The sequence below is a fragment of the Colletotrichum tamarilloi genome (assembly GCF_030869305.1).
Source record: "Colletotrichum tamarilloi strain Tom-12 chromosome Unknown Scaffold_92.1, whole genome shotgun sequence".
In the NCBI taxonomy this organism is placed as follows: Eukaryota; Fungi; Ascomycota; class Sordariomycetes; order Glomerellales; family Glomerellaceae; genus Colletotrichum; species Colletotrichum tamarilloi.
In genome coordinates, this window is record NW_026849475.1 from 1 (window position 1) to 22488 (window position 22488).

At 51.8% G+C, this 22488-nt stretch overlaps 10 protein-coding genes across 10 annotated transcripts; 6 read left to right on the plus strand and 4 right to left on the minus strand.

Annotated features, from left to right (window-relative positions):
- Nucleotides 1–249: 249 nt before the first annotated feature.
- On the plus strand, nt 250–807 carry CTAM01_13266 (uncharacterized protein; the record flags this gene model as incomplete). Its single annotated transcript, XM_060529270.1, has 1 exon — nt 250–807. The coding sequence occupies one exon, from the start codon at nt 250–252 to the stop codon at nt 805–807; it is 558 nt and encodes a 185-aa protein (XP_060376104.1).
- A 903-nt stretch (nt 808–1710) lies between these two features.
- On the plus strand, nt 1711–2769 carry CTAM01_13267 (2OG-Fe(II)oxygenase superfamily protein; the record flags this gene model as incomplete). The annotated part of the gene is made up of 2 exons (XM_060529271.1): nt 1711–1752; nt 1822–2769. The coding sequence occupies 2 exons, from the start codon at nt 1711–1713 to the stop codon at nt 2767–2769; spliced, it is 990 nt and encodes a 329-aa protein (XP_060376105.1).
- A 205-nt stretch (nt 2770–2974) lies between these two features.
- CTAM01_13268 (catalase) lies at nt 2975–3787 on the minus strand (the record flags this gene model as incomplete). The annotated part of the gene is made up of 1 exon (XM_060529272.1): nt 2975–3787. The coding sequence occupies one exon, from the start codon at nt 3785–3787 to the stop codon at nt 2975–2977; it is 813 nt and encodes a 270-aa protein (XP_060376106.1).
- A 1246-nt stretch (nt 3788–5033) lies between these two features.
- On the plus strand, nt 5034–5456 carry CTAM01_13269 (uncharacterized protein; the record flags this gene model as incomplete). The annotated part of the gene is made up of 1 exon (XM_060529273.1): nt 5034–5456. One exon carries the CDS (start codon nt 5034–5036, stop codon nt 5454–5456), a length of 423 nt encoding a protein of 140 aa, XP_060376107.1.
- Nucleotides 5457–6651: 1195 nt separating this feature from the next.
- Nucleotides 6652–6828, plus strand: CTAM01_13270 (uncharacterized protein; the record flags this gene model as incomplete). Its single annotated transcript, XM_060529274.1, has 1 exon — nt 6652–6828. The coding sequence occupies one exon, from the start codon at nt 6652–6654 to the stop codon at nt 6826–6828; it is 177 nt and encodes a 58-aa protein (XP_060376108.1).
- Nucleotides 6829–7784: 956 nt separating this feature from the next.
- CTAM01_13271 (protein kinase domain-containing protein) lies at nt 7785–12528 on the minus strand (the record flags this gene model as incomplete). The annotated part of the gene is made up of 4 exons (XM_060529275.1): nt 7785–8954; nt 9007–10618; nt 10899–11946; nt 12060–12528. 4 exons carry the CDS (start codon nt 12526–12528, stop codon nt 7785–7787), a joined length of 4299 nt encoding a protein of 1432 aa, XP_060376109.1.
- A 423-nt stretch (nt 12529–12951) lies between these two features.
- Nucleotides 12952–13959, plus strand: CTAM01_13272 (uncharacterized protein; the record flags this gene model as incomplete). The annotated part of the gene is made up of 2 exons (XM_060529276.1): nt 12952–13517; nt 13629–13959. The coding sequence occupies 2 exons, from the start codon at nt 12952–12954 to the stop codon at nt 13957–13959; spliced, it is 897 nt and encodes a 298-aa protein (XP_060376110.1).
- Nucleotides 13960–14100: 141 nt separating this feature from the next.
- On the minus strand, nt 14101–17401 carry CTAM01_13273 (extracellular alkaline serine protease; the record flags this gene model as incomplete). Its single annotated transcript, XM_060529277.1, has 5 exons — nt 14101–14724; nt 14833–15187; nt 15249–16265; nt 16344–16864; nt 16970–17401. The coding sequence occupies 5 exons, from the start codon at nt 17399–17401 to the stop codon at nt 14101–14103; spliced, it is 2949 nt and encodes a 982-aa protein (XP_060376111.1).
- Nucleotides 17402–18266: 865 nt separating this feature from the next.
- CTAM01_13274 (uncharacterized protein) lies at nt 18267–19221 on the plus strand (the record flags this gene model as incomplete). The annotated part of the gene is made up of 2 exons (XM_060529278.1): nt 18267–18838; nt 18918–19221. The coding sequence occupies 2 exons, from the start codon at nt 18267–18269 to the stop codon at nt 19219–19221; spliced, it is 876 nt and encodes a 291-aa protein (XP_060376112.1).
- A 161-nt stretch (nt 19222–19382) lies between these two features.
- Nucleotides 19383–22015, minus strand: CTAM01_13275 (extracellular alkaline serine protease; the record flags this gene model as incomplete). The annotated part of the gene is made up of 4 exons (XM_060529279.1): nt 19383–20009; nt 20089–20419; nt 20479–21346; nt 21499–22015. The coding sequence occupies 4 exons, from the start codon at nt 22013–22015 to the stop codon at nt 19383–19385; spliced, it is 2343 nt and encodes a 780-aa protein (XP_060376113.1).
- Between the last annotated feature and the right edge of the window lie 473 nt (nt 22016–22488).

A 22488-nucleotide genomic window follows, 5' to 3' on the forward strand; every position in this document is an offset into this window, starting at 1 on the left:
CGATCCCAATACGAAGTTCGCGAACATCAGGGATATCCATCGGGCTCAAATCGAAGCGGGTGAAAAGGAGGTTATCACGGCTGAATCCAGCGACTCTGAATGCCCTAGTGAGGCTGGCAGCTGTATTGTAGTGGGTGTGGTTGAGGATCAATAGTTAATAGTAATGAGGAGGTTGGGTTGTGATCCCATCGTTTTTGTGGTGCCAGAAACAGGGGGGTGCCAGGAAGTGGGTATGTTGACTTACCTAAAATGTTATCCTCAAAGTTCTTCCGAGGTCTTTGCGCCCTCTTCATCGTCCTTCTCGGGGCCAACTTCGCCACGGCCTCCCCGGTCGCCGTCAACGCGGATCTAGCCGCCCGCGCCCCGGCCACAGAAGACACCTCCGTCGCCGCCCGCGCCTCAGGCGGCGGCTGGTGCTGGCCCTTCTGCAACGCCTTCAACCGCGGCCTCCCCAACGTCCCGAACCGCTTCGACTTCCGCCCGCCCGCGTCGACGGCCCGCCCGCAGTACTTTGATACCCCGGACAACCAAGTCACCCTCCGCGCCGAGACGCAGACTACGGGCGCCGTGCTGGTCACCGTCTCGGTCGGTACGCGGTACACCCTGCCCGCGCACTCTGAGATCAACGTGCGGCTTCTGGTGCGGGGCACGCACATTGATTTCAACCACGCTAATCTGGAGTTTGGGAGCGAGACGGCTGTTGTGAGGATTACGCAGGAGCAGGCTGCTGCTTTCAGGACTGGTGAGAGGAGCGAGGATGGGTCTTTTAAGATTACGCTTTTGTACAAGTTGGGTCAGGACTTGTGAGCGAGTCCAAGGTTCTGGTACTTGGGGTTCTCGCAGCTAGAATTGCTGTCGCAGAGAGGACGCGCTTGGATGACGATTTCATCATGGGCAGCACTGCAAAAGATATCTATTCGAACAGACTTCAATAGCTTACGGGACTTGATAGATTTGACTAAGAATGAAGCAAATGACTTGTGCCACATTACTACTATCGTCAGAGAACCCAAAGATATCAAAAACAGCCCATCCTCGGCGTCTTCGTGATGGGGCTTAATGTACGTTTGGGCTGCAGAGGGAGCCGCCGGGGTGGCTTAGGTGCCCCTGGCGAGTGGTTGGCCGGCCACTATAGGCCCTATAGCCCGTGGAAGCCTGCCACTGCAGATCTCACAACTTCCTTTCACAACTCAACATTATAATAATGACATCGTGTTCGGGCATGCTGCCTTCGTAAACATCGACTGGGGTAAAAACATCCACGCACTACAGGAATAAAATCAGGTTTGATAGGCTTCTCAATGAATGCACTTGGTGTCTCAGGGTAGAGAAGTTGTTACCTGTATCCGTAGTCTCCGCTGATATGCTACCAGGTATCGCACGTCCTTCACCAGATATGCTGCAACCTTCATTTGGGGGCAACTGGTCCTAAAGATAAGCCTGCGTTGTCCACCAATCCTAGCTTTCTGAAGGGCGGGACGTGCATGCGGTCGCATCTCACTCATCATCATCTTATCTCGACTGCCAGGAGCATGAGTGAGTTGTGTAGACGACGAAGTTCACCAGGGACATGGTCGACTGCTTTAACGTCGTGATCGTCGCAAAGCTCATGAACCACAGGTCTGTTTGCTGCGTCATTCGAAGTGTGTATTCATTCTCTAGCACATATCCAGATTCCAGGCTACACTGTGAGAGCCCAATCGAATCGCCATGGCAGAAAAGACGAAGTACGTTGAACGGGTAATCCCCGAGGTGTGTCCTCGTGCCCTGCTCTGATGACTGTTCGTGCGAGAGAACTAAAAGAGATCTTTTCCATCATAGATCTCACTCCACAATTTCGACAGCCGCATCGATGAAATCACCTCTCAGCTATGTGGCGCCGCTGAGAACGTCGGCTTCTTCTCCATCAAGGACCACGGCCTAAGCCAATCCGAAGTCGACGAGATGTTCTCCGTGTCCGAGTCTTTCTTCTCCCTACCAGATGAAGCAAAGGCCACCGTTCCATGGAGTCCTAAAAACGTCGGCTGGGAGAAGCTGTCACAGATCAGACCGTCCACGGGTGCAGCCGACCAGAAGGAGTCGTATCAACTCCAATTTGGGGATAATATGAACGGCGTCTGGGCCAGCGATGAGATCCTCCCCGGCTTCAAGGAACAGTCTCTGGCCTTCATGCATCGTGTACAGTCCATCTCGGAAAGGCTGATGCTCTGCCTGGCCCGGGGCCTTGGCTTTCAGGACGACTACTTCATCAAGTACCACGAAGCCACCCACCCCGGCGCGCAGTCTGTACTCCGACTTCTGCATTACTTTGAAACTCCGCGCGTCAATGATGGAAAGGTGTATCATCGAGCAGGCGCTCATGCCGATTGGGGATTTCTGACGCTGCTATTTCAACGCGAAGGACAATCGGGACTCGAGATATGTCCTGGTCGTGAGGCTGTCAGCGAGCATGCCCTGGGGGACCAATGGACAAAGGTCGAGATCAAGCCCGGGGTCATCATATGTAATATCGGCGACTTGCTCATGAGTTGGAGCGACGACCGATTTAAGAGCACTTACCATCGAGTCAAGGCGCCCTGCGAAGAGGGGGATTACTACGGGGAGAGATATAGCATGGCTTTCTTCAACCAGCCGTGTAAGGAGGCTGTCATACAGGGCCCGCTGAAGAAGTATCCGATGGTTACTGGGGAGGAGTTCAACCGTAATGCCATGAACAGGATGTACGCTGCTTTGCAGACGAAGATGGCTGGGAATGAAGTCAAGACTTGAATGATGGAGAGTGAGACTGGCAATTGAAGAAGTTAGATAGGGCGGTGATTGCACCGACCCCTGAAGGCAAAACGACTCGCGGAACACTCTCTAAATCATTCCCTTCCAATATCAATCAGTTTGAACTCAAAGCCGCGCCACCCTTTATCATCAAAATAATCAGAGATCCTTTCTTGCCTTGAGTTTCTTGCCTTGAGTTGATTTATTACTTCCAGACAAAGCTTACGTCCCTCTCGCTCATGGACACCTCCTTCCACCCAGAGATTGAGATATCCTTCCAGCCTAGAGAATCGCAGCTGATTGTCCCCTTGAAAGAGCGGCAGTCATTTCCAGAGAACACAATATAGCCTCTTCCAGTCTCCCCGGTAGGTGATGGTAGCGTAGCGTTATGTAGCGAGGGTGTCGCGGTAGGCGTAACGTCTCCGTTCCATTGAAACCAGAATTTGGGCGAGCGAAAGCTGTTCTTCTCGAAATTCTTGAACCGCTTCTGCTCCTCAGCTTCGCTCTCTTCTTCGTCTTCCGATTCTTCGTTGACTTCCTCCCCTTCCTTGTCGATATAGCCCCCTGTTGTTCCTTGATTATTGTCTGCCCTCGTCTCATCCTCACTAACATGGTGTCTCGGGACCGGACCATCTTTCTCATTAGGGTCGTCGGAGATATCAGCCTCTTCGTCGCTCCCTTCAAACTGAGATATCAAGTCTTCGAGAACCTTTCTGCTTCCGGTAAGAATGATGCTGGCATCGAGGACCCCGGGCAGGTTCAGCTGTCCCAATAACCCCCTGCCATCTTCCGACAGCCGAAAGATATCCATTGACGGACCAGCAGATTTTCCCTTTCCTTCCTCCGATATCTGTCCTCTCAGTTTGGTGGCACTCGGACACTTGAAATCGTATCTACCAAATGCTCTCTTGACCTCGAAGGCTCCACCGCGTCGTCCTCGCCCGCCCCCTTTGTTGGACTTGTTTGCTCTGTTGTGGACATGTCTTGATGTAAAAGCTGCTTCTTGCCAGTCGTCCATTGTGTGTGGTGTATATCAATCGATTTAGGTAGTTGACATTTGTACTCATAGTGAATGTTCTACTCATAGTGAATGTTCAGTTGCGTTGGCGCATTCACACTCAAAGGCGCAAATTGCTGTCCAAAAATGGGAGTCTTGACGTCATTTCTTGAGTAGCTTAAACGATCCGAGCGCCCAGCTTTGAGATCATGTCTTGACATAACAGCTAGTGAAGGAATTCCACGCTGAGATCGTCGGGAGAAGGATAAAAGATGCAAATGGGAAGAAAATTTATTGACAAGTCTCCGCGTTCATGGAGCTCATTTGAGCCTTGACAAATGGACTGCTCGGTGAGATTGAGTGAGTAGCTCATGAAATGCGCGCTCATCAATCTGAAAAAAAAACATGATGAAATGAACCAGCCCACTGAAGCCAGTGGACGTGAATCTCACTCACCGTCGCTCGCTATTCACCTGTTGCAAGTTCAAAAGCTTTGCGACACTAGAAACCGACTCTAGAAAACAGGCCAGTCTAGCCCTTGCGCCGCGATGGGGACGTTGAACGATAGATCGAAGCCATTGCTCGTGGCCCACGATCTGACGGGCGGAGCCGACTACAACGTTGACGTTCCGCGCCCACCAACGCTAGTTAGCGCATCATTCAACTCATCAAAGACGTCGAAACCGCGACGTGTGGATGAACCTTCTCGGCCGGGTTGCCCCCGGACCCGTCAGTGCACGCGTTACATCAGAGGTCGCATGCCCTGTCGAACCTTTCACAGCACTCACCGAGACTGAGAGTACGAAGGGAGAGAAAAGAGAGTCTAGACCTTGTGGAAGTAACCTGTTTCCAAGTTCCAACCCCTGTCTCTCACGACTGACGCTCCCCCGCAATGAGCCGCTGGTGGCCCCTCTTCGCCGCTGCGCATCACCGGAGTGTGACGTCAAGCCCGCCAACACAGGAGCATTTCCCTGCCCGCCCAATCAGACGCGCAACGCAACGCAAGCAAACCCAGGATTTCCGGTTTTTGGACGACTCCGTCACACGCAATGCCGCTGCTTAGGGAGGACAGAGCTCTGAGCGACATCATAAAGCTCTTTGGCGCACTTTCTAACTTGCTACCGTTCCCCTCACTCTATTGAACTTTGACCATTGATCATTGAAAACTCCACGATAGACCAGTACAATACACGCACGAGAAACTTGAAACAGTCTTGGAATACACAAAAAACACCATAGAAAAGAAACACACGAAAACACCACCACAATGTCCGACGACGAGAACAAGGGATCGGGTACCATCTACTCCCGCAACAAGGAAGACACAATCGAAGCCGAGACCCTCCTCTGGCGCGCAATGTGCGACAGCAAGACGAAGCACCTGAAGAGGTACCTCGACAAGGAGGCTGTACTCGCCCACCCAGGCCAGAAGCCCCTCTCGCCCAAATCCAAGCCGACGCTCCAGGAGTACCTCGAGGAGGACTGGGAGCCCTGGACGGCGTACCGCATGCACGACGACCCCGAGTTTGTCGAGATTGACATGATGAGCTCCAGCCTGGTGTACAGAGTCACCGCCTGGCGTCAGGAGGGAAAGAAGCTCGTCGCGACGGAGGGGATTTGCAATAGTGTTTGGAAGCAGGAGCCTGGTGGTGATTGGACTTGCTGCTGCCACCACATGAGCACTGTTTAAATGGGCGAATATGGAAATGGTTGATGCAAAAATTCATGGCCGAGGGATGGTGCATGACATCGACGGAGGTGGGATTGGCTAGGCGTTTTGTACGAGTAGCGGCATGGCTCGCGGGCGCTATTGTTCTGATATGATAATGATTTATCGTAATGGCATTTCTCTTGACTCAAAGTATTGCAGTCTATTCATTTTGAATCTCGTATATGCGTGTTGCGGTTACATTTCTGGCAATCGTGCTCGTTGCTCTGCCCCGCAAGTTGTTTCAATGGCAAGGCGCGTGCGCGTGCGCGTGAGGTCAGGTGTGTATCGCCCAATCGGCTTGGTGGTTGCGATTTTGCAGTGCACAAGATGATGAGGAGAGTATCTTTCGAGTCGCTTGTACCTTACGCTAGAAAAGGTTGCTGCAAAATGCATCCAGGATGTGAAGATACGATATGATGTCACAGGATCATTTTGCATTGGAGACAGTGGAGAAACCTGGAAGCCCTCGACTCCAAGTAGGCCAGGGCGATGATGGAGCAAAAGGAGGCAATGGTCTTGTAAGAAAGACAATCGTAAAACGAATCAGAAGCACAGTGGAATAATGGTCAAAGAATCAATTCTCAAGGTAAACGTTTCGAATATTGCAGCGGAGGAGATACGGCTCTTCACCCGGAGCCCGGAAATGATTCGGCTCTGGGGCGGGACCGGTATCCGGGGCCGTCCGCTAGAATATCGGCAAATTCGTGCGAGAACCAACACCCAGCTGGATCGAAGACATGCATGCAAAAATTCAGTTGCCCAAATCATGATGTTTCAAGGATCTCAAATCTATGCTTATTTTCGTCCTGATACAGACGCCGAACAAACTACGAAGAACAATGATAACCTTGTACCCAAGATCAAGACACGACGTTCTCACGACATGACTACCCCTATTCTGTTACTGGCTATAACCAGAGCATGCTCGAAGTTACCATCTGGAATTGTTGAATAAGTAACCGAGTCAGTCGTATCGAGGTACAAGCTTGAACCAACAGACAGCTCCTGAAAGTTCACGAACTCGGCGCCATCTCCAACCGAGACATCCCTTACAGGCAGATAGGCCACTCCAATCTTCTCAACCACCTTTTCCTCCCCTAATTCCTCGAGTGGTGTAACAATGAGAGCGCATTGTCGCAGCGGGTCCCCCCCGTGCTCCTTGTTCGAACCAACAATGGCACACAAGAGCGGCCGAGGCAAACCCCCATTTGGCTCGTCCAAGATCATCCTCGCCGGATTGTCTCTCATTGGTGTGCAGACTGGTACTCGAAGTATGACTCCTCCGAGGCCGGCGGATCCACATACGATATGGCTTGCAACGACCTTTGGAAAGGTGATGAGATATTCTTAGTCCTCTCGAGGTCGCCAAAAGCAACTGGCATGTACCTCCTTTCTCCATCAAAGGCCACCTATGACCAAGTGCGAACCCGTTCTTCGGAAGGAAAATTGATTCGCTGCAGGGTTGTTGCAGTGTTTCGACGCTGCCAAAAATGTCTATGTGGAGGTTTGACTGGAATACTCCGTAATTCCCAGTAAACTTCGATGATGGCATATGCGGAGCCGAATGTTTCTTACATGAGCCCTGAGACTCTTTCCGAGTCAGCCTTTGAGGCAGAATCATGTTCGGACCACGATCCAGGAGGATGCACAGGAAGTCGATCCAGAAATGCTTCGATCCTGGTTGTCTGGTCTTGATCGCTGCGTCCTGGAATGTCTTGGGCAGAGAAACGCCATCTAACCCTTCCAGTGATGCTGTCAAGGGTATGTTCTCGATGACGTACAGGTTATGTCAGATCAGCTCTATCTCGTCAAAAGGTCTGCTGCCGATATCTAGGCCAAGATATCGAGGTTGAGCTGAGGTAAGTACTGACAGTCTAGTTACAGAGCCGAAGTAGGTTAGCGAAATACCTTCAAGCCAAATTCTAGGCCGTTGTTAACTTGTAGCGTAGCATCGCCAGTCGGACTTTGAAGCAATATTTGATTATACAATACCGTCTGGTCCGTCGCAAATGATGCTCGTCAGCTTGATGGTGACGATGCTACTTCGGAAGGCTCACTGACGTAACAAATTCTTGCGAGCAAAATTTGGACAAGCGTTGGATTTGTGCAAGATTCCCTCTCATCAGGGCAGCTACGTGAGAGAATGACGCTCTATGGGCTTTCTCTCCATTCATTCTCAATGAAAACCGCGCCACCCGCATTACCTACCATTCCATGTCATTACTTCTCCAGATTAACATGCCTAATCTGTGTGATGTTAACGAGTGCTGACCGAAGACGAGTCCCACATTTTGGCTTACATCTTTTCTATTTTTGAAATTCTCGTGCTCTTGAAAGTCTTTTGTTGTCGCTAGCAGCTAGACCTCTTGTGATGATAGGGGGCCCACGTGCAGAAGCTTCCCTATCCCGAACCATCCATGCCAGACCCTGATTCTGCTTGCCGGCATCGAATATTCTCTCCATCTCTTCGTAGACTTCCTTAGCATCGGCTCTTTCGGGAATTTCCTCTGACATGTCCGCTGTAGCTCGTCTGAGAAGGAGCATGGGAGCTGTCGAATGCTCCGTGTCCGAGTTTTCACGGGCTGGCACCCCGCGGTTCGTGACTCGGACGACTAGCATTCTCTCTTCAATCAAAGTGACTAGACGTCCGACGGCAGTCTTCTCGACGGGAGCGCAGCGAGGATCCATTTTGATTGCCTTGATCCATTCTTTCACGGCATCTTTGAGATCGACAGGCGAATCTTTAAAGAAGTAGGGCTCTCCAGGACCGACATCTGAATGAAAAGACTTCAGCGCATCGTAGCCATATATCATCCAGATAAGGGACTCAATATACAGACAGCCAAGGGACCAGATGTCGTATCTTCTGGTTCTAGCTTGTTTGATGTCCGCCTCTGGAGGCGAGTACATTACCGTGCCTCTTGATTCAGCCGTTGGGGAACCTTGGAACTCAGTGGTCATCTCATGTGCTTTGGCATGTCCAGCATCACCGACAACGAGCCGAACGCCTGTCGGAATTCTACCTTCGCCAATTTCATCCTCATTCTTGCTGAAGCACAAAATGTTCTCAGGTTTTAGGTCGCCGTGCCTGCAAGACTCATTTGGGTCATCTCTCGGATGGTGAAGGTTCTTTATGGCGCTCGCAAGACCGAGCAGCTGCTTGAAGAACCATTCCAAGTAAATGTTCCAGTCTTCGGTGCTGGTATCATCTGATACAGCGCTCAAGCTGGGCTGCGATTTCCAGAAATTGCGCAGATTGCCACCTCTAGCCCAAGGGAAAACGAAGAAGTGCCGACGGTCTTGGGTGTAGCTGGCAATGACTCGAAGTAAGTGTGGGTGACTCTGGTCTCGTAGACGTGCAAGAGGAGTCGCCTCGTTATTGGCGAGCTCTTGAAATTTGTTGGCCGTCAGACCTTGCGCAGACAATATCTCTTTCACAGCGATGTGAGGGTTGTCCTCCGCATCTACTATTGTTCCCTAAAGTGCGTCAATTTAACGTTAATTGCGCGTGATTTTAGAATTATCTTACAATCTGATCATCCCGTGGAAAGTTAAGATGGCTTCGGTGAATAACGAAATGCCTGACAATGCTGAAGTTGGTCCCATGGGATTCGAACTCCTGCAAGAAGGGCATACGGCAGAGTGGATCGAACACCTGAGCTCGATCGTCAGGAGAGAAGATTGGCACAAATATCAACCATTGGTGGTAGTCGCAGAAGTCGCAGAGTGAGTCGTAGTCCTTTCGGCTGATTCCATTGACTTCTCTGTCGGTAACCTCAAAGCTAATTGCCTTGCCAGTTTTGCACGACTTCAAGGCCCATACTTGAGATTTTCTGTCGACACTGAAGTTGATAGGGAAATCCTCGTCCCCGAAGTCATTGGCATGAAAGAGAGGTAGCCACTCGAAGTGACTCTGGCGGACAAGAAGAGAGAAAAGCCTCTTGGCCTTCTTGAATATAAAGCCGTGCACCTCATCCTCCACATCGATGCTGTGGCCCTCAAGTATCTCGTCAATTGAGGAAATGGGTATCCACTTGTACTTCTTGGCGTCTCTTTGGTTCCTTATCTCCACTTCCGCATCTCTTAAGGCTGACTGAAGGGAGCCGATCGAGGTCAGTGTGGGATTCATATTGGGTGATAATTGCTTCCGGTCGAAAGGCAAGTCTGGCGAAGGAGACAGTTGCTGTCCTTCACGCTGTCGACCAGTCTCGCACAAGGAATCCAGCTGCTGCATTTCCTCGTCTAACTCTTCCAGCAGTTCTTTAACCTGCGGCCCTTCCCACACCGAGTCCGGTAAGTTGCTCAGCTGGGAAAACAGGACTTGGCATTTGTTCAGCTTCCACGCAAAGTCGTCAAGATCCACTTCCCCCTGCGCCAGTTGGAGACTGAGAATCAGATCGTTCAATCTTCCCGCCATGACATCGAGCCGCACAGAGCTATCTGCTTGTATCCAGTCAGGCGCTTGCACCCGCAGACATGTGGCGTTCAGCTCTTCTATCGCGTCTTGTATGTTTTCTATGGTGTAATACGCGAACGCTTGCCCCTGGAACGAACTTTCGGGTCTACGCAGCCGTTCAAGGTTGATTTCGACACTGGTGCTTGGCTCGGACGGAACGGAATCCCTCCATGTCGCTTCCTCTGATAGCTCCTCGCCGTCCGCCGATGGGAAAGCGTGCAGCGCGAACTCGTGAATGTGAGTGGCAATATGCTGGTCTTCCTCCAACTGCACCAGCCCCGCCTCTCGGCCCGCCGGGAGGAAAGACGGGACGGAGCCGTCGATACCTTCCTCGCTGGTCACGAGGCCCGGCCGACAGAGCGGGCAACGGACCTTACGGATACCCACAGCCCGTTGGCCTGCGCTGACCACTAGCTCCAGCTCCGTCAGGCTCCCGTTAGCATCAGTGGCGGGATGGCAGGCCAAGATGTGGTCCCGAAGCTCTGAGGGGACGGTGAAGGACGCGGCTTGGATATCGTCTGCAGGGAGGCGATGATTGGCGCACAGGAGGCACACCCATTCGACCTCGGAGTGGGACCGCGCCATGTGCGACATCCATGCATACGTGGAGGCAAACATATCCTCGGGGGACTCGCAGTCTTCGAAGACGCAGACATATCCGCAAAGGTCTTGCGCCACGTGGCCACTAAGACGCGTTAGAACCTGGTGAGAAATGCCAAACAGTTGCAAGAGAGATGGAAGTTCATGCATATTACAGAAGGGCGGGGAAGTTATAGTTGAACGAGTGAGATTAGTAGAGGCAATGAGTCAGTCAAGAAAGACAAGGAAAAGGAAGTAGGACCTACCGCCACTTCTCTTTCGTTCTGTAGTCTTGCGACAGAATCATAGGGCAGTATTTGCAGGAAAATGAACCGCCCCCCTCTATGGGGCAACTTGGATAGTCCAAATGTCCCACCCGAGCCGACATCTTGGTGCCCGCCGACCTGGCCGTGCTTCGGACCGCGGGTGTCAGGGCGCCTGTAATGCTGAACCTCGACTCGAGAGCCGTAGCAGCCTGCGCCACAAAGCTCTTGGTGGCCTGGGCGCCATGATTGGACTGCGTAACAGGCCGTGATGCCGTAGATGACACGAGATTATACGAACTTGAGGTGACGTTTCCCGCCATCAAAGAGCTCCGCTGGACTATACTCTTGTTTAAGGGCTCGATCTGTCGCGCGGGTTGGGTTAGCCCCTTCGGCGCATGGGGTGATGCCATGCTCGCACTGCCGGCGTGGACAAGGCGGTTTCGCCGTACGACGTTGGCGTCGATAAGCCGGCGCTGGACGATAGTCAGCCTGGCTGGGTCGCATAAGTATGCACGAAGCACGACCAAGAGCTTCTTCTGAAGCAACACTTCGTAACTTTCTCCTATTTGGCCCTCGTTCAACTCTCGGGCATATTGCGAACATTCTGGGTCTTGCGAGTCTTCCCAGTCTCGCGACTCTGTGACATTTGGGTCCCACTTCGCCTCGCCTGACTGGTAAATCATGAAGCTCAAACCCCGTATCAGATCCTCCGTGTAGTCGTTACGTAGCACCAGCTTGGTGAGGTAGCGTCGGAATCGTTCATGCCCTCCGTCCTGGCTTGCAAGGGCCTTGTGCGCTCCTATTGTGAGCTTCTGTCGCTCGTACTCCTGCTCGGCTTGCTTCAGCGCATCGTCGGCGCGCTTATTCCTGAGCTTCAGGCCAGAAAGCTTAATGGCGGTATAAATGCGGATGAGGACTACCAAGTTGTTCTCAATGTAAGCTCGTTGCTCGGCGTACTCGTCGCTGGACAAGGGCAAATGCGCGTCTTTACGCTGATACTCGGCATCCTCTATTTCCTCGTCCTTCTCTTCTCCGTCGCCAACGGCAGAGGCGGGACCTTCCCCGCCGCCGGAGCCCATACAAGACCACGGCGATGGCGCACGGTCCACTCCATCCGAAGCGGTGGAATCAGCATCGGCCTCAGTGAGACTGTGAGGATCAGAAGTAGCTGATATGGAGGCACATAAGTCAGCTGGTTGTTTCCCATGAGCACCTCTCAAATAATCAAGGGTCTGTTTCGAGCGCAGGGTGTACAGAATTTAGGGCCGTCCAGGGACCTACCCAAATCGTGGTACGCGTGCAGGGCATCCTTAAGCCCATCGAGTGCATCGACAATAACGGCTGTGACGTCGGGGCGCAAGCTCAGCCGGGCGTCGAGAGACCCCGGTCCGGTCTTGTCGGCATTTAGGCCCGAGATCCACCAGTTGAACTCGGCCGATCGCTGCTCCAGCCAGTCGTGGTGGGCGAGGTTGAGAAGGGACAGGCATTCCTTGAATCGCTCTCTGCAAGCCCGGGATTTGTCCCGCAGCTCAAACTCCGGGACGATGTCGAGAGGATACGCATCTACCAACTTGTAGGTCGTCTCTGAAGCTCTGTCGCCTGCTGTTGTTTTCCTCACGCTCAGCTCGTCCTTTCCACCCCGGATCTCGTCTACTTGGGCTTCGGCGACCGGGGCCGATTCTTGTGGGGCCGACCCTGGAAAGACGGTGGTAAAGGGGTGCAGTGACGCATCTGAAGCTCCGGAGGCCATGTTGTCCGCCGCTGTTGTTGTCGATTGGCGCCCATCTATCTTGACTGAGATTCGCAGAGGCAGATGGGGTGTCAAATCAGTAGAGCGTGTGTAGAGAGCAGTGAGCCGCTCTGATCGGGTCCATCAAGCCATGCAGGTGTAATTGGCCGTATATAACGTCAGCTGTACTTGGCAATTAATTGCCAGATTACCCCGCCTTTCGGGCACTGATGCTTTTCAGCGTGTGCAAGAGGGGTCCAAAGGGTTAAAGAGCAGGCCGGCGGCAATCTCGTTGTAGTATGTCATGCTTTGCGCTCTATAGTCGCCTTTTCCTAGCCAACAACACATTTCTTGCGAATCCCAAAATTTTGTTACTGAGCTCGCGATCACTTCCGAGACAAAAAGTCTGCTGATAGTTGCGTGATTGGCGAATCTTGGCCCAAAATGAACAAGTGCTGGTTCGTTCTCGAGCAGTCTTTTTATACCGCTCCGGTCTATACCAATACTTCCCGGGCCGGTGGCCAGACGGAGAGCGGCAACCTGCGTCTCGGTGATGTGGTGCCTAGCCCCGACAACATCTACCCTGTGCTCACCCAGGGCACCCTGCCATTCTTTGGCCGCGAGATGCGTATCACACAGACCCAGCTCGGCGAGTTCAAGTGGGATCAGACCCACGAGCGCCAAGACGGCGCGAATGCCGGCGCCGGGGCCCCGGTTGCTGCGGCCGCTGGCGCCACCCTGAGCGCCGAGATCAGCGCCGAGTTCAAGAGGACCATGAAGACATGGGCTAACTTCAATACGCTCGACACAGAGGTCGTGCAGCCGAGTAACACCTACATCGATCAGGTCATCGCCCACTCCGACGTGCAGAACTATATCGAACAGCACAAGATCTGGCCCCTGGACCGGTGGACCGTCTACGTGGTTATCGGTCTGATGATTGCGCGGGCTGGCGGCTCGATTGGCGGCTCTAAGTTGAACTCCCAGGCCTTCCACAGCGACATCGACCTGTAAGTTGCCGCCTGCCAGTTCATATGCTTCGGGATAGTTTTGACATTATATACCCTAACCGTCTTCTCAACGGCTCAATTACTAATTTGTATGTACCTGTCTCTGGCTAGGGACATTGCCGGCGCTGCCAACCTTAAAATCGGCGATACGCACAAGAACAGCACAGAAACCCACATGTCTGCCCAGATCCAGGGCGACCGAGTGTGGGCCGTGCGATTCGCAAAGGTTCATAAGGGGCTGCTCCGCCGGAAGTGGATGCAGACAGAGGAAACGGCCGGCGCGGCGCTGGACGGAGACGAGGAAGGCGAGGAGCAGGTCCAAGAGGTCCTGGAGCGCGAAGGGCTGGGAAAAGCCGTGGTCACCGAGTGCACGACTGCCTTTGGGGGCACCGAGACGTGGTCCTTTGTTACGATGGTTCCCGACGCGACGCATGATGCTTAGCCTTATATCCCTGGGTACACGCCCTGGCATTCTCATATGGAAATACTATGTATACAGTAAGAAGTTGCTGTGTGGAGAGCTATATCCAAATAGAGAGACTCTGAATCAATATAGGAAGAAGGAAATAGTCAAAGTGAGGCTTCAAAATCGCCCGGCCCGAAGGAGCCAATTGGGCTCCAGCCAACGCTCGATGCTGCCCCGAATCCAATCCCGCTGCTGATCACGCGGTACCTTCTCGGACGCCGTCGCACTCTTCAGCAGCGACCACGGTTGCAGGCAGAGGTACTCCTTGCGGGGCATCACCGCCATCTCCCGGAACACGCTTCGCATGTGCGGCCGGCTGCCGAGCTGGGAGAGGATGGACTCGTCATCCTTGGCCCGATCCTGCCGCGAGAAGTCGAGCAGGGCGGCCGCTAGACCTGCTGCAACCGACGTTGAGTACGAGGTGCCTCTGCAAAGCGGGAGGCCCTCCTCCAACTCGATATTTTCGCCAAAGACGGCGAAGCTCTCTGGCAGCGGCGCCGGGTTCAGCGAGCTGGAATGGTAGATGCCTGCATTGGTCGAGAAGATGCCGAACACCTCTTCAATCATGTTGGCAGGGCAGTAAACATTCTCGAGTCTGCCCTTGTTGGAGGCTGCCGAGAAGATGAGGATGCCCTGCGTGTGCGCCCGGCGGATCGCCTCCACTATGGCTTTTTGCGCCACCTGGAAACCGATAGCCATGGTAATGATATCTACCTTTTGATCAATGGCCCAGTCAATGCCCTAATTAGGTCAAAGAAGAAGGGTTTCATAAATTAGCGACTTGAGTGGAGTGAGCAGGGCAAGGGCGTAGCATTGGTTGAGAGGGTGAATAGGAGGAGAAGTCCTCACCTTCGCTATCAAGACGGCATCAGACTGTAATGCGACATTCTCCTTGAGCACTCTAGCTACGCAGTAACTTGCATTTGGACACATCTTTGTTAGGAGCAACACAGCGGCGGTCCCATGCTCCGTGTTTTTGTCTCCGATGGGGCCCTCATCCTGACGGGCCGTGTCGACAAAGTCCACATACTCAAAATCGCCGGGCCATTCTCTATGATATGTGTAGAGGTCCTTACTAATGCCGGTGTCTAATACGGCAATCTTCACGGCTTTGTAACCCGACTTTTTCTCTTCTTCTGCTGGCTGCAGAACGTCTCGGAGCTCTTCATACAGACGGAACCACTCCTGCGAGTCTTTGCGAAATCTTGCCCCACGTCAGCCAGGAAAGCTCAATGAAGCATGCAAGATGGCTAGAACGGACGTACTTATCCTCCGCCACATTGGCTAAGAGTTTCGCCGGAGAGGCTGTCTGGGGTTGAATCGGCGGTCGTTCAGGTCTGTGCCTGGCCGGCACAGCCGAGACCTCGTACAGAGGCTTGATGCGGTCGAAATCGGTATATCGTTTTGCCCAGTCTTCCAAGGGGCGGACCAGCTCGTTGTAGATAACAGAACGCAGGGCATTCTGCTTGTTGACTTGAGAGGCGGATTTAGCCAAGCCCCGAGCACTAAGATCCTCTCCGATCTTCCTCTCGAGACTCCCGGGCGTGATGCAAAGAGGCAAGATCTTCCTCAGAGGGGACAGAGGTTCTATGTCGGATATAATGCTTTCACTGGCATCGGGACCAGTAGCGATGAGCTTGCAGGCGATCTTGTAATCGGTGTTAATACCAAACGGCCCCGGGGGGCAAAGTCTGCGGTTTTCCCGGTGCGTCTTCATGGGTTTCCTGGTCTCTAGCTCCAATAGCAATATACCGAGCGCAAGGATCCGGGGCATGTCATGAATAGTCTCCGTACTCAGGGTGGCCAAGCGGCTGTCAGACTTACCATCCCTGGTGCTTGTGCCATCCTTTTCCATGTACTGGGTCAGCAGCATCGGCTCGTTGATGAAGACTCCTGTTCTTCCAGATCGCTTCTCACAGATGAACTGCACAGTTTCGCTCGTCAGCCCCTGGGCGAGAAGGTCGCTGTCGTAAAATTCCCACGTCGCCTTGGCCGCCAGCATCGCCAGGATTGCCTTAGACTTGTCAAGCAGATACAGGTCTGGCCTGGAGAAGAGGCTTGCCAATGGTACAGCCTCTACATGAGGTAGCCATTCGCGGCTCAGATCGCCTGGTCTATGATATACCAATTTGTCGTCCCGCGTGGACATGCGCAACAGGCCCTGGTCGCGATTGCTAATGCGCTCACAGAAGCTCTCGAAGGGAATGCAGTCGTGCTCAACTATCGCCTCCATCGCGAGCGTACCCATATGTCCGGGTGCCACATCTTCATCAGTAACTTGTCTGTCATGTAGTCAGCGAGGACATAGCTGGTTCCCCAAAGGAAGGGGGAGGGATTTGCTTTGTTATGTCGAGTCATACACTGTTGGAGCCTCTGGCCCTGAAGGGGAAACTGTTTGGATGCTAGCCTCTTGCCAGAAGCCTTGGTTTTTGTGCGGATGGTCGAGTAATAGAATGCCGAATTCCGCCGAGGCATTCTCCGCCAAAATTTCGACCGAGGCACCGCTTGCCGTAAGGTTTCTGTAACCGTTAAGCCGGAGATTGATCACGATATCGCCAGGAGATTGATCATTTTGGCATGACCGATACTGCTCCAAAATCTTATAAAGGTACTGGATGTCATCGTCGAGCTCGTGGCTATTATGGGGTGCTGGGGAAGTCACTGAGGCATCGTTGACCTGCGCCGCTTCGGCCGCCTCCTGCTTCCAAGTCGCTGCCGAATAGTCCTTGAGTTTCTTGATCGCATCCGCCCTGTAGTCCTTCTTATTGGGTTCCACGGCAACATTGTAAAGGCAAATTCTTGCCCTTTCTGTAGATGGACCGGAGCGGATAGCCTTGAGCGTGGGCCACTGATTTGCTTTGTGCTCGCTCCGACGTGGCCACTATATTTAGGTTAGCCAGAGTAGCTCCTCGACTTAAAATTGAGAATTCCACAGGCTCCAAAAGCCTGGCGTCATGGTGCAATTCCATCTCACAAACTACCTCACATAGTAAATGATCCAGCCAGCAGGAGGGGGTAAAGAGCCACGAGATTCGTGGTTGTATGTGGAATTCCGCACACCTGCCAGGCCGACGTCCCGGCAGGCAGCCGGGCAAACCAAAGAAGAAGAAGAAGAAGAAAAACGCACGTTGCACAATCTCTCTAAATTGTTTAGTAGGCTTTTCACCTTCTTCAGCTGAGCCTCGTCTTGGCTTTGATTAGGCCTCAGCAGCTCCATTTTGACGCCATCCAGGGCGCTGCGAAGATTCTTGCAGAACGGCTTCGGGTCCAGGGCGCTGCGAGGATTCCTGCAGAACGGCTTCGGGTCCTGGCGGATAATGCCCCATGCAATATCTCGTACGCGGTCGATCGAACTGATGGCGAAGTTGATAATATCTTGGCTGCCTTGGGCGCGGTCCCGCGCTCTGTGGTCTGTCATATTGGCAGCTGCAACTCATTCACAGCCGGGGAAGTTTATCTAGATGGTTGGTTGGTTGGTTGGCTGGTTCCTGCTTGGTTCCAGCCGCGTCCTTTATGAAGTTAGTGTAAGCAGTCTGGCGGTATGGCCGCCCAGCATTACGCGGGCAGAATCAGACGCGCCCTGGGCGCCAATGTCCGATTGGTTATTCTTACAGTAATACTGTTTACGTCCTTACGCCGATATTAGCGTGCATTACGCCAATCAAACCTGGACAGTGCGGACTGTATGAGAGGTTCGGCTTGCCACGGGCTAAGACGCATGTGTATATTCACATGAGCTATGCATGTATATTGTGAAGTCCAGGTGAGCCGAAAGAAAGGTGCTTTCCTCAGATTTCTCACTGTCCAACAGAAGAGTGCACCTGTGTTGCACTGAGTTCCAGCCTGCTGGCGACCGTAGTGGGCCGCATATGCGGGGGCAACCCATCACACTGCTGATGCCAAGTTTTGATACACCTTAACTTCGCTTCCACTCATATGCTCTAAGCAACGGGCTTGCATATTGGGCACCATTGCATTGAGCATCTATTGGTCAATGAACGAATCGCATACACATGCTGTTTTCGGTGAGATAGGACTCTCTTGCGTTTATCGTTACTTACCTCATTGATTTCCTGAGAGTCGAGGGAAGTTGATTGACTGACGACAATGGTGATTTGGCGGTCGCACACCTTCCAAGGCACAGGCCGAACGTTTATCGTAGTTGAAAGGCTCAGAGTATTCAACTTATCGAGGATCTGACGTTTCATTGTTTTTGAAGATAGAATCTCTTTACTTCAGCCTGGCCAAAGGGTTCAAGGTTCCTCCAACCCTAGATATTCACCATGGCACAGGATAAATGTTGGTTTGTCCTCCGACAAGCACACTATCCCGCTCCCAAGTATGCGGCAACCAATATGGCTCGAGGAAAGGCAGAAGGCCCCATACAGCTAGGGCACATCATCCCACGGCTCAAAGACATAGACCAGGTCATCAACTCTTCCGGGCCCCACCCGCTGCCCAGAGATGTGCGAATTTGGCCGACGGTTGACAAGAACTTCAACTGGACCGAGACCCGAGATTCGGAGACAAATGCCAAGACTGCGGCCAGTATCCCACTTCTTTCAGCGCCGGGCTTGTCGGCTCAGGGAGACATACAGCTTGCTTTCAAGAAGACTGTCAATAACTTTGCACAGTTCGACAGATTGGATAGACAAATTATTCAGCCTACAAAGACGTACATTGATCAAAGCCTAAGATCACGCCAGGTTTCAGATTATATCGAAGAACACAAATCATCGATCCTGGAGTTGTCTGCGTGGAAGCTGTACATGATATCCGGCATCATAATCGCGAGAGGAGGCAGCACAGAACGTGTTGAAAAACAGGATTCCCGGGTGAATGTGGGACCAAAAGTGTACGGAAATTATCCTTATCTTTTATTCATGACACCTGGCCTTCCTTCTACACATGATTGACTTCTTAATCCATATCAGAGCTATCTCTCGGTTAGCCACTGCGGAGGCGACAATACGGTCATCGTCGTCCAACGGCTCTTCTATAGCAGGAGAGCACGTCACAGATTTTGTGTGGGCAGTGCGTCTTACGGAGATCAAAAAGTCATTCTTGGATTCTTCTGCACAGCAGAGCATCGTCACTAAAGGGGCTACATTCGGAGTAGATTCTGGAGATGTTGATGTGGACAAGGTCATGGCGGACATAGGAGATCACAGCTTGGAAGTCGTGGAGTATGAGGTATCAGACACAGAGGAGTCTCTGCTACTTTTTATTCCCAAATAGTTCCCTACATGTATTTATGACAGATTCAATTCAGCAGAATCGGCATTCCAATTCTCGCTTACATAACCCCGAAGCCGCCGGGCTTATGTAGTGCTCCGAATATGTTGAATTCCCCATTTGCTACCTATCCAGACTACTAGTACTTCCCATGGCAGAAGCAGTTACCGTAACCATGTGAACAAATCCCTGTGGATTGACTCTCTGATTGCCTGCTTATCTCTTAGGTCCTCCAAATCGTCCCGGCGTACTACTTGTTGCCTGAGCTCCGATGATGATATAAGATACCATGGGCATATACAATCAAAACCGAGATCGTCAATGGAAATCTCAGAGAATACTTTCCTCATTCCCCATTGCCTTGAAAGGAACTGGAATGTTGACAAATATTCGACACGATCTGACTGCCGTGAGAAATCTAGCAGACTCGCCGCAAAGCCGGATGCAATGGCTGTGGAGAAGGATGTGCCTTTGCCAAGCTTGCCGCTAGCTAGTTTAATATCCTCTCCTAGAATAGCAAAGTTGCGGCTCCTTTCTTGTTTTCTTGGGTTGATAGATCTGGAGTTCTTGAGACCTGCGTCAGTGGAGAACATGCAGAACACATCTGGACTGTATCGAGCCGGGTAAGCTATATCGTCAGCGTGGCTCTCGTTTGCGGCAGCTGCGAAGACCAATTTCCCTTGCTGTGATGCCTTGGCGATAGCTTCTTGCAGCTCACATCCTTGCACGCTTTGGAAACCCATGGCAATGCAGATGATGTCAACCTTCATCTGCAATGCCCAGTCGATTGCCTAAATGGGGAGGTGGGCATGTCAGCCTGATCGGGCTTTTGTTGTGCCTTTTGACACGAAGGGCAGGCAAGTGTCTTACTCGGGCCACTAGACAATCGGCTTTGATTGTCTCATTTCTCTCCGGAGTCGATAATACTCTTGCCACAAATATCTCTGCGGGTTCATAGACTCTGTAAATCAAATCTACAATTGCTGTGCCGTGACCTGTGTCGTCCATTTTCATCCCATCGTCGCCATCGATAAAGTCTTTGTAACCAAGGACCTCTTCAGCATTGGGATCGTCTTTGTCAATTCCAGTATCAATAACCGCAATTCGAGTCTTCTGACTTTGAGTCTGGGTACTTATCTCAAGCACATCGTTGACTTTTTCCAATCGTGAGAACCAGGTGTTTACCGACGCGATTCGCGTGCTATCATTTTCAGACTTAGCTACGTGACGCAAAGTTGTTAGTTGGAGGAGATTGCCTACCTATCGAATGTTTCACCTCGATTTTCCGCATGTTCAAGACTCGTGGACTGAGCGTGAAGTCGTTTTTCTGACTCAATCAACCGAAACTCTGCCTTCTTCGAAAGCAGAGGGATCGTATTTTGGCAGCTCTCTGAGTTCCATTCGACTTTTTGATACGGTATCCTCTTGAAGCTGTTTGCAAGTTCCTCGAATGGTTGCACAATTTCCCTCCATATCCAGGTTCTATGAAGAATAGGATCTAGACCTGGGTCTGCTGACCTACAGAATGCAAGACAGGACAAAATGACATCTTCTAAAGGCTCAGGGTACCATCGACAGACTTCGTCTTTAGTTCTCCTCAGTTCATATAGCAAATCAAAATCGTCTGCATGAGCTTCCAATCGAACTCTCTCGCCTCCCATGATTTCCATCACGACCTGGAGGAAGGATAAAACGTTTGCTCTTTCGTTGTTCAGACCTGCCTGAGTTTGCTGATTCCCAGAACCGAACTCATTCCCAGTAATAGATCTAGAAAGATAAGGATGATCAAGCTGCTGAATAGCGTTTGGTGAATCAAGGGGGTCATGGAGGAAATAGATGTTGTCGACCGACCACCTGTGTCCGAGCCAAGTCTCGCTCGACAAATGCATGAGAGCCAAAGAAAGATTCAAACACATTGTTGCTCTGTTCACTGGGAGAATCTGGCCACCATAATACCGAGAGAAAATTTTCCGATCGATCAAGTGTCCGAGTGCGATCGCTGGCTGGGTCGTTCGCCGATCTTCGTTTCGGGTGCCGCTTAAGACGGGAGTGTTGTCAGATAATTGGTAAAGAGTCATGCTTAAGCCTTCTCTATAGCTTGCACAGCTTGCCAGAAGGGAGCATAGATCTGGCTCGTAACTGGAGATGCGGCTGACACTTTTGTCGCTAACGAGATTCAGTCTGAATATAGGTACTTGCGTATTCCCTGATATTGACGACCGCCTTGCACGTACCTTTGCAACAGGCATTGAGCTACATGCCAACTGGACGGCCCGTTACCAATTTGGTAAGAAAGGAACAAACTCAAGTGACGAGCGTCAGAGGGGTTGGGTTTGTTTTCATGTAGTGGAAAACCATCGAGGCAGATGCGGGCGACGTGTTTCCTGGCACAACATGCGGATTGATTGACTAGCGCCCAGTAGAGCTTCTCGGAGATACCCACCAAACACATCTCTACATGATGTGACTTCTTCAATCGTTGGTGAATCGTTGTGAAAGGCAGACGTCGAATGCGCCTTTGACGCCGGATGTCGTTATCAGTCGGTATTGTCGTCACTCTCGACCCCTCGTCCATTTGAGATGTTCCAAAATTGTTTTGAGCTTTCGATGACATACTGAAGTTTACCCAGCTGTCGTCATCTTCCTCATTGTCGCTAGAGCCAGATATAGATCTTGACTGGGAGCTACCAGAGGATACTCCATACCAAGACTCAAGATCCGTATCGATTGATGCGATGATACTTTTGGTCTTTGAGAGTAACTTTGAAGGGCTCCAATGAATCGACTCCGGATGCATGTTAACAGTCATTCCGACTTTGATGCTATCCAGAATTTTGATGTATAATTGTTTAAGACTAGATCTCTCGACTAGTTGCGCGTGAAGATTGTAATTGATGAGGTTCACAACAAGACAGTTTCAGACCTCTGCCTTGCAAAGACCAACAGATGGACATGGAAAGACTACCTGTGGCCTTGCAGAACTGACCGGTCTTCCAGTCAGACAAAGTTGTGCCGGACGGTGACGAAAACGAGCTGTAACGCGCGTCGGCCTAAGGTACATGGACAGTTTCGTACTTGAGTACGTAGGATTGGGCATTCATGCAGATGACGGCCAAGACTCAGACATGCATAGCTGCAGGTCACAGCATAATGTAAGTAACTTGCCATCGCCATTAGTCAGATCAGACCCTTTTCAGTGGTTCACGTCCACTCATTGGACGGTCTGAGAAGATATGCAGCATCTTGGATCACAGAGAACGTGAAGCAGCG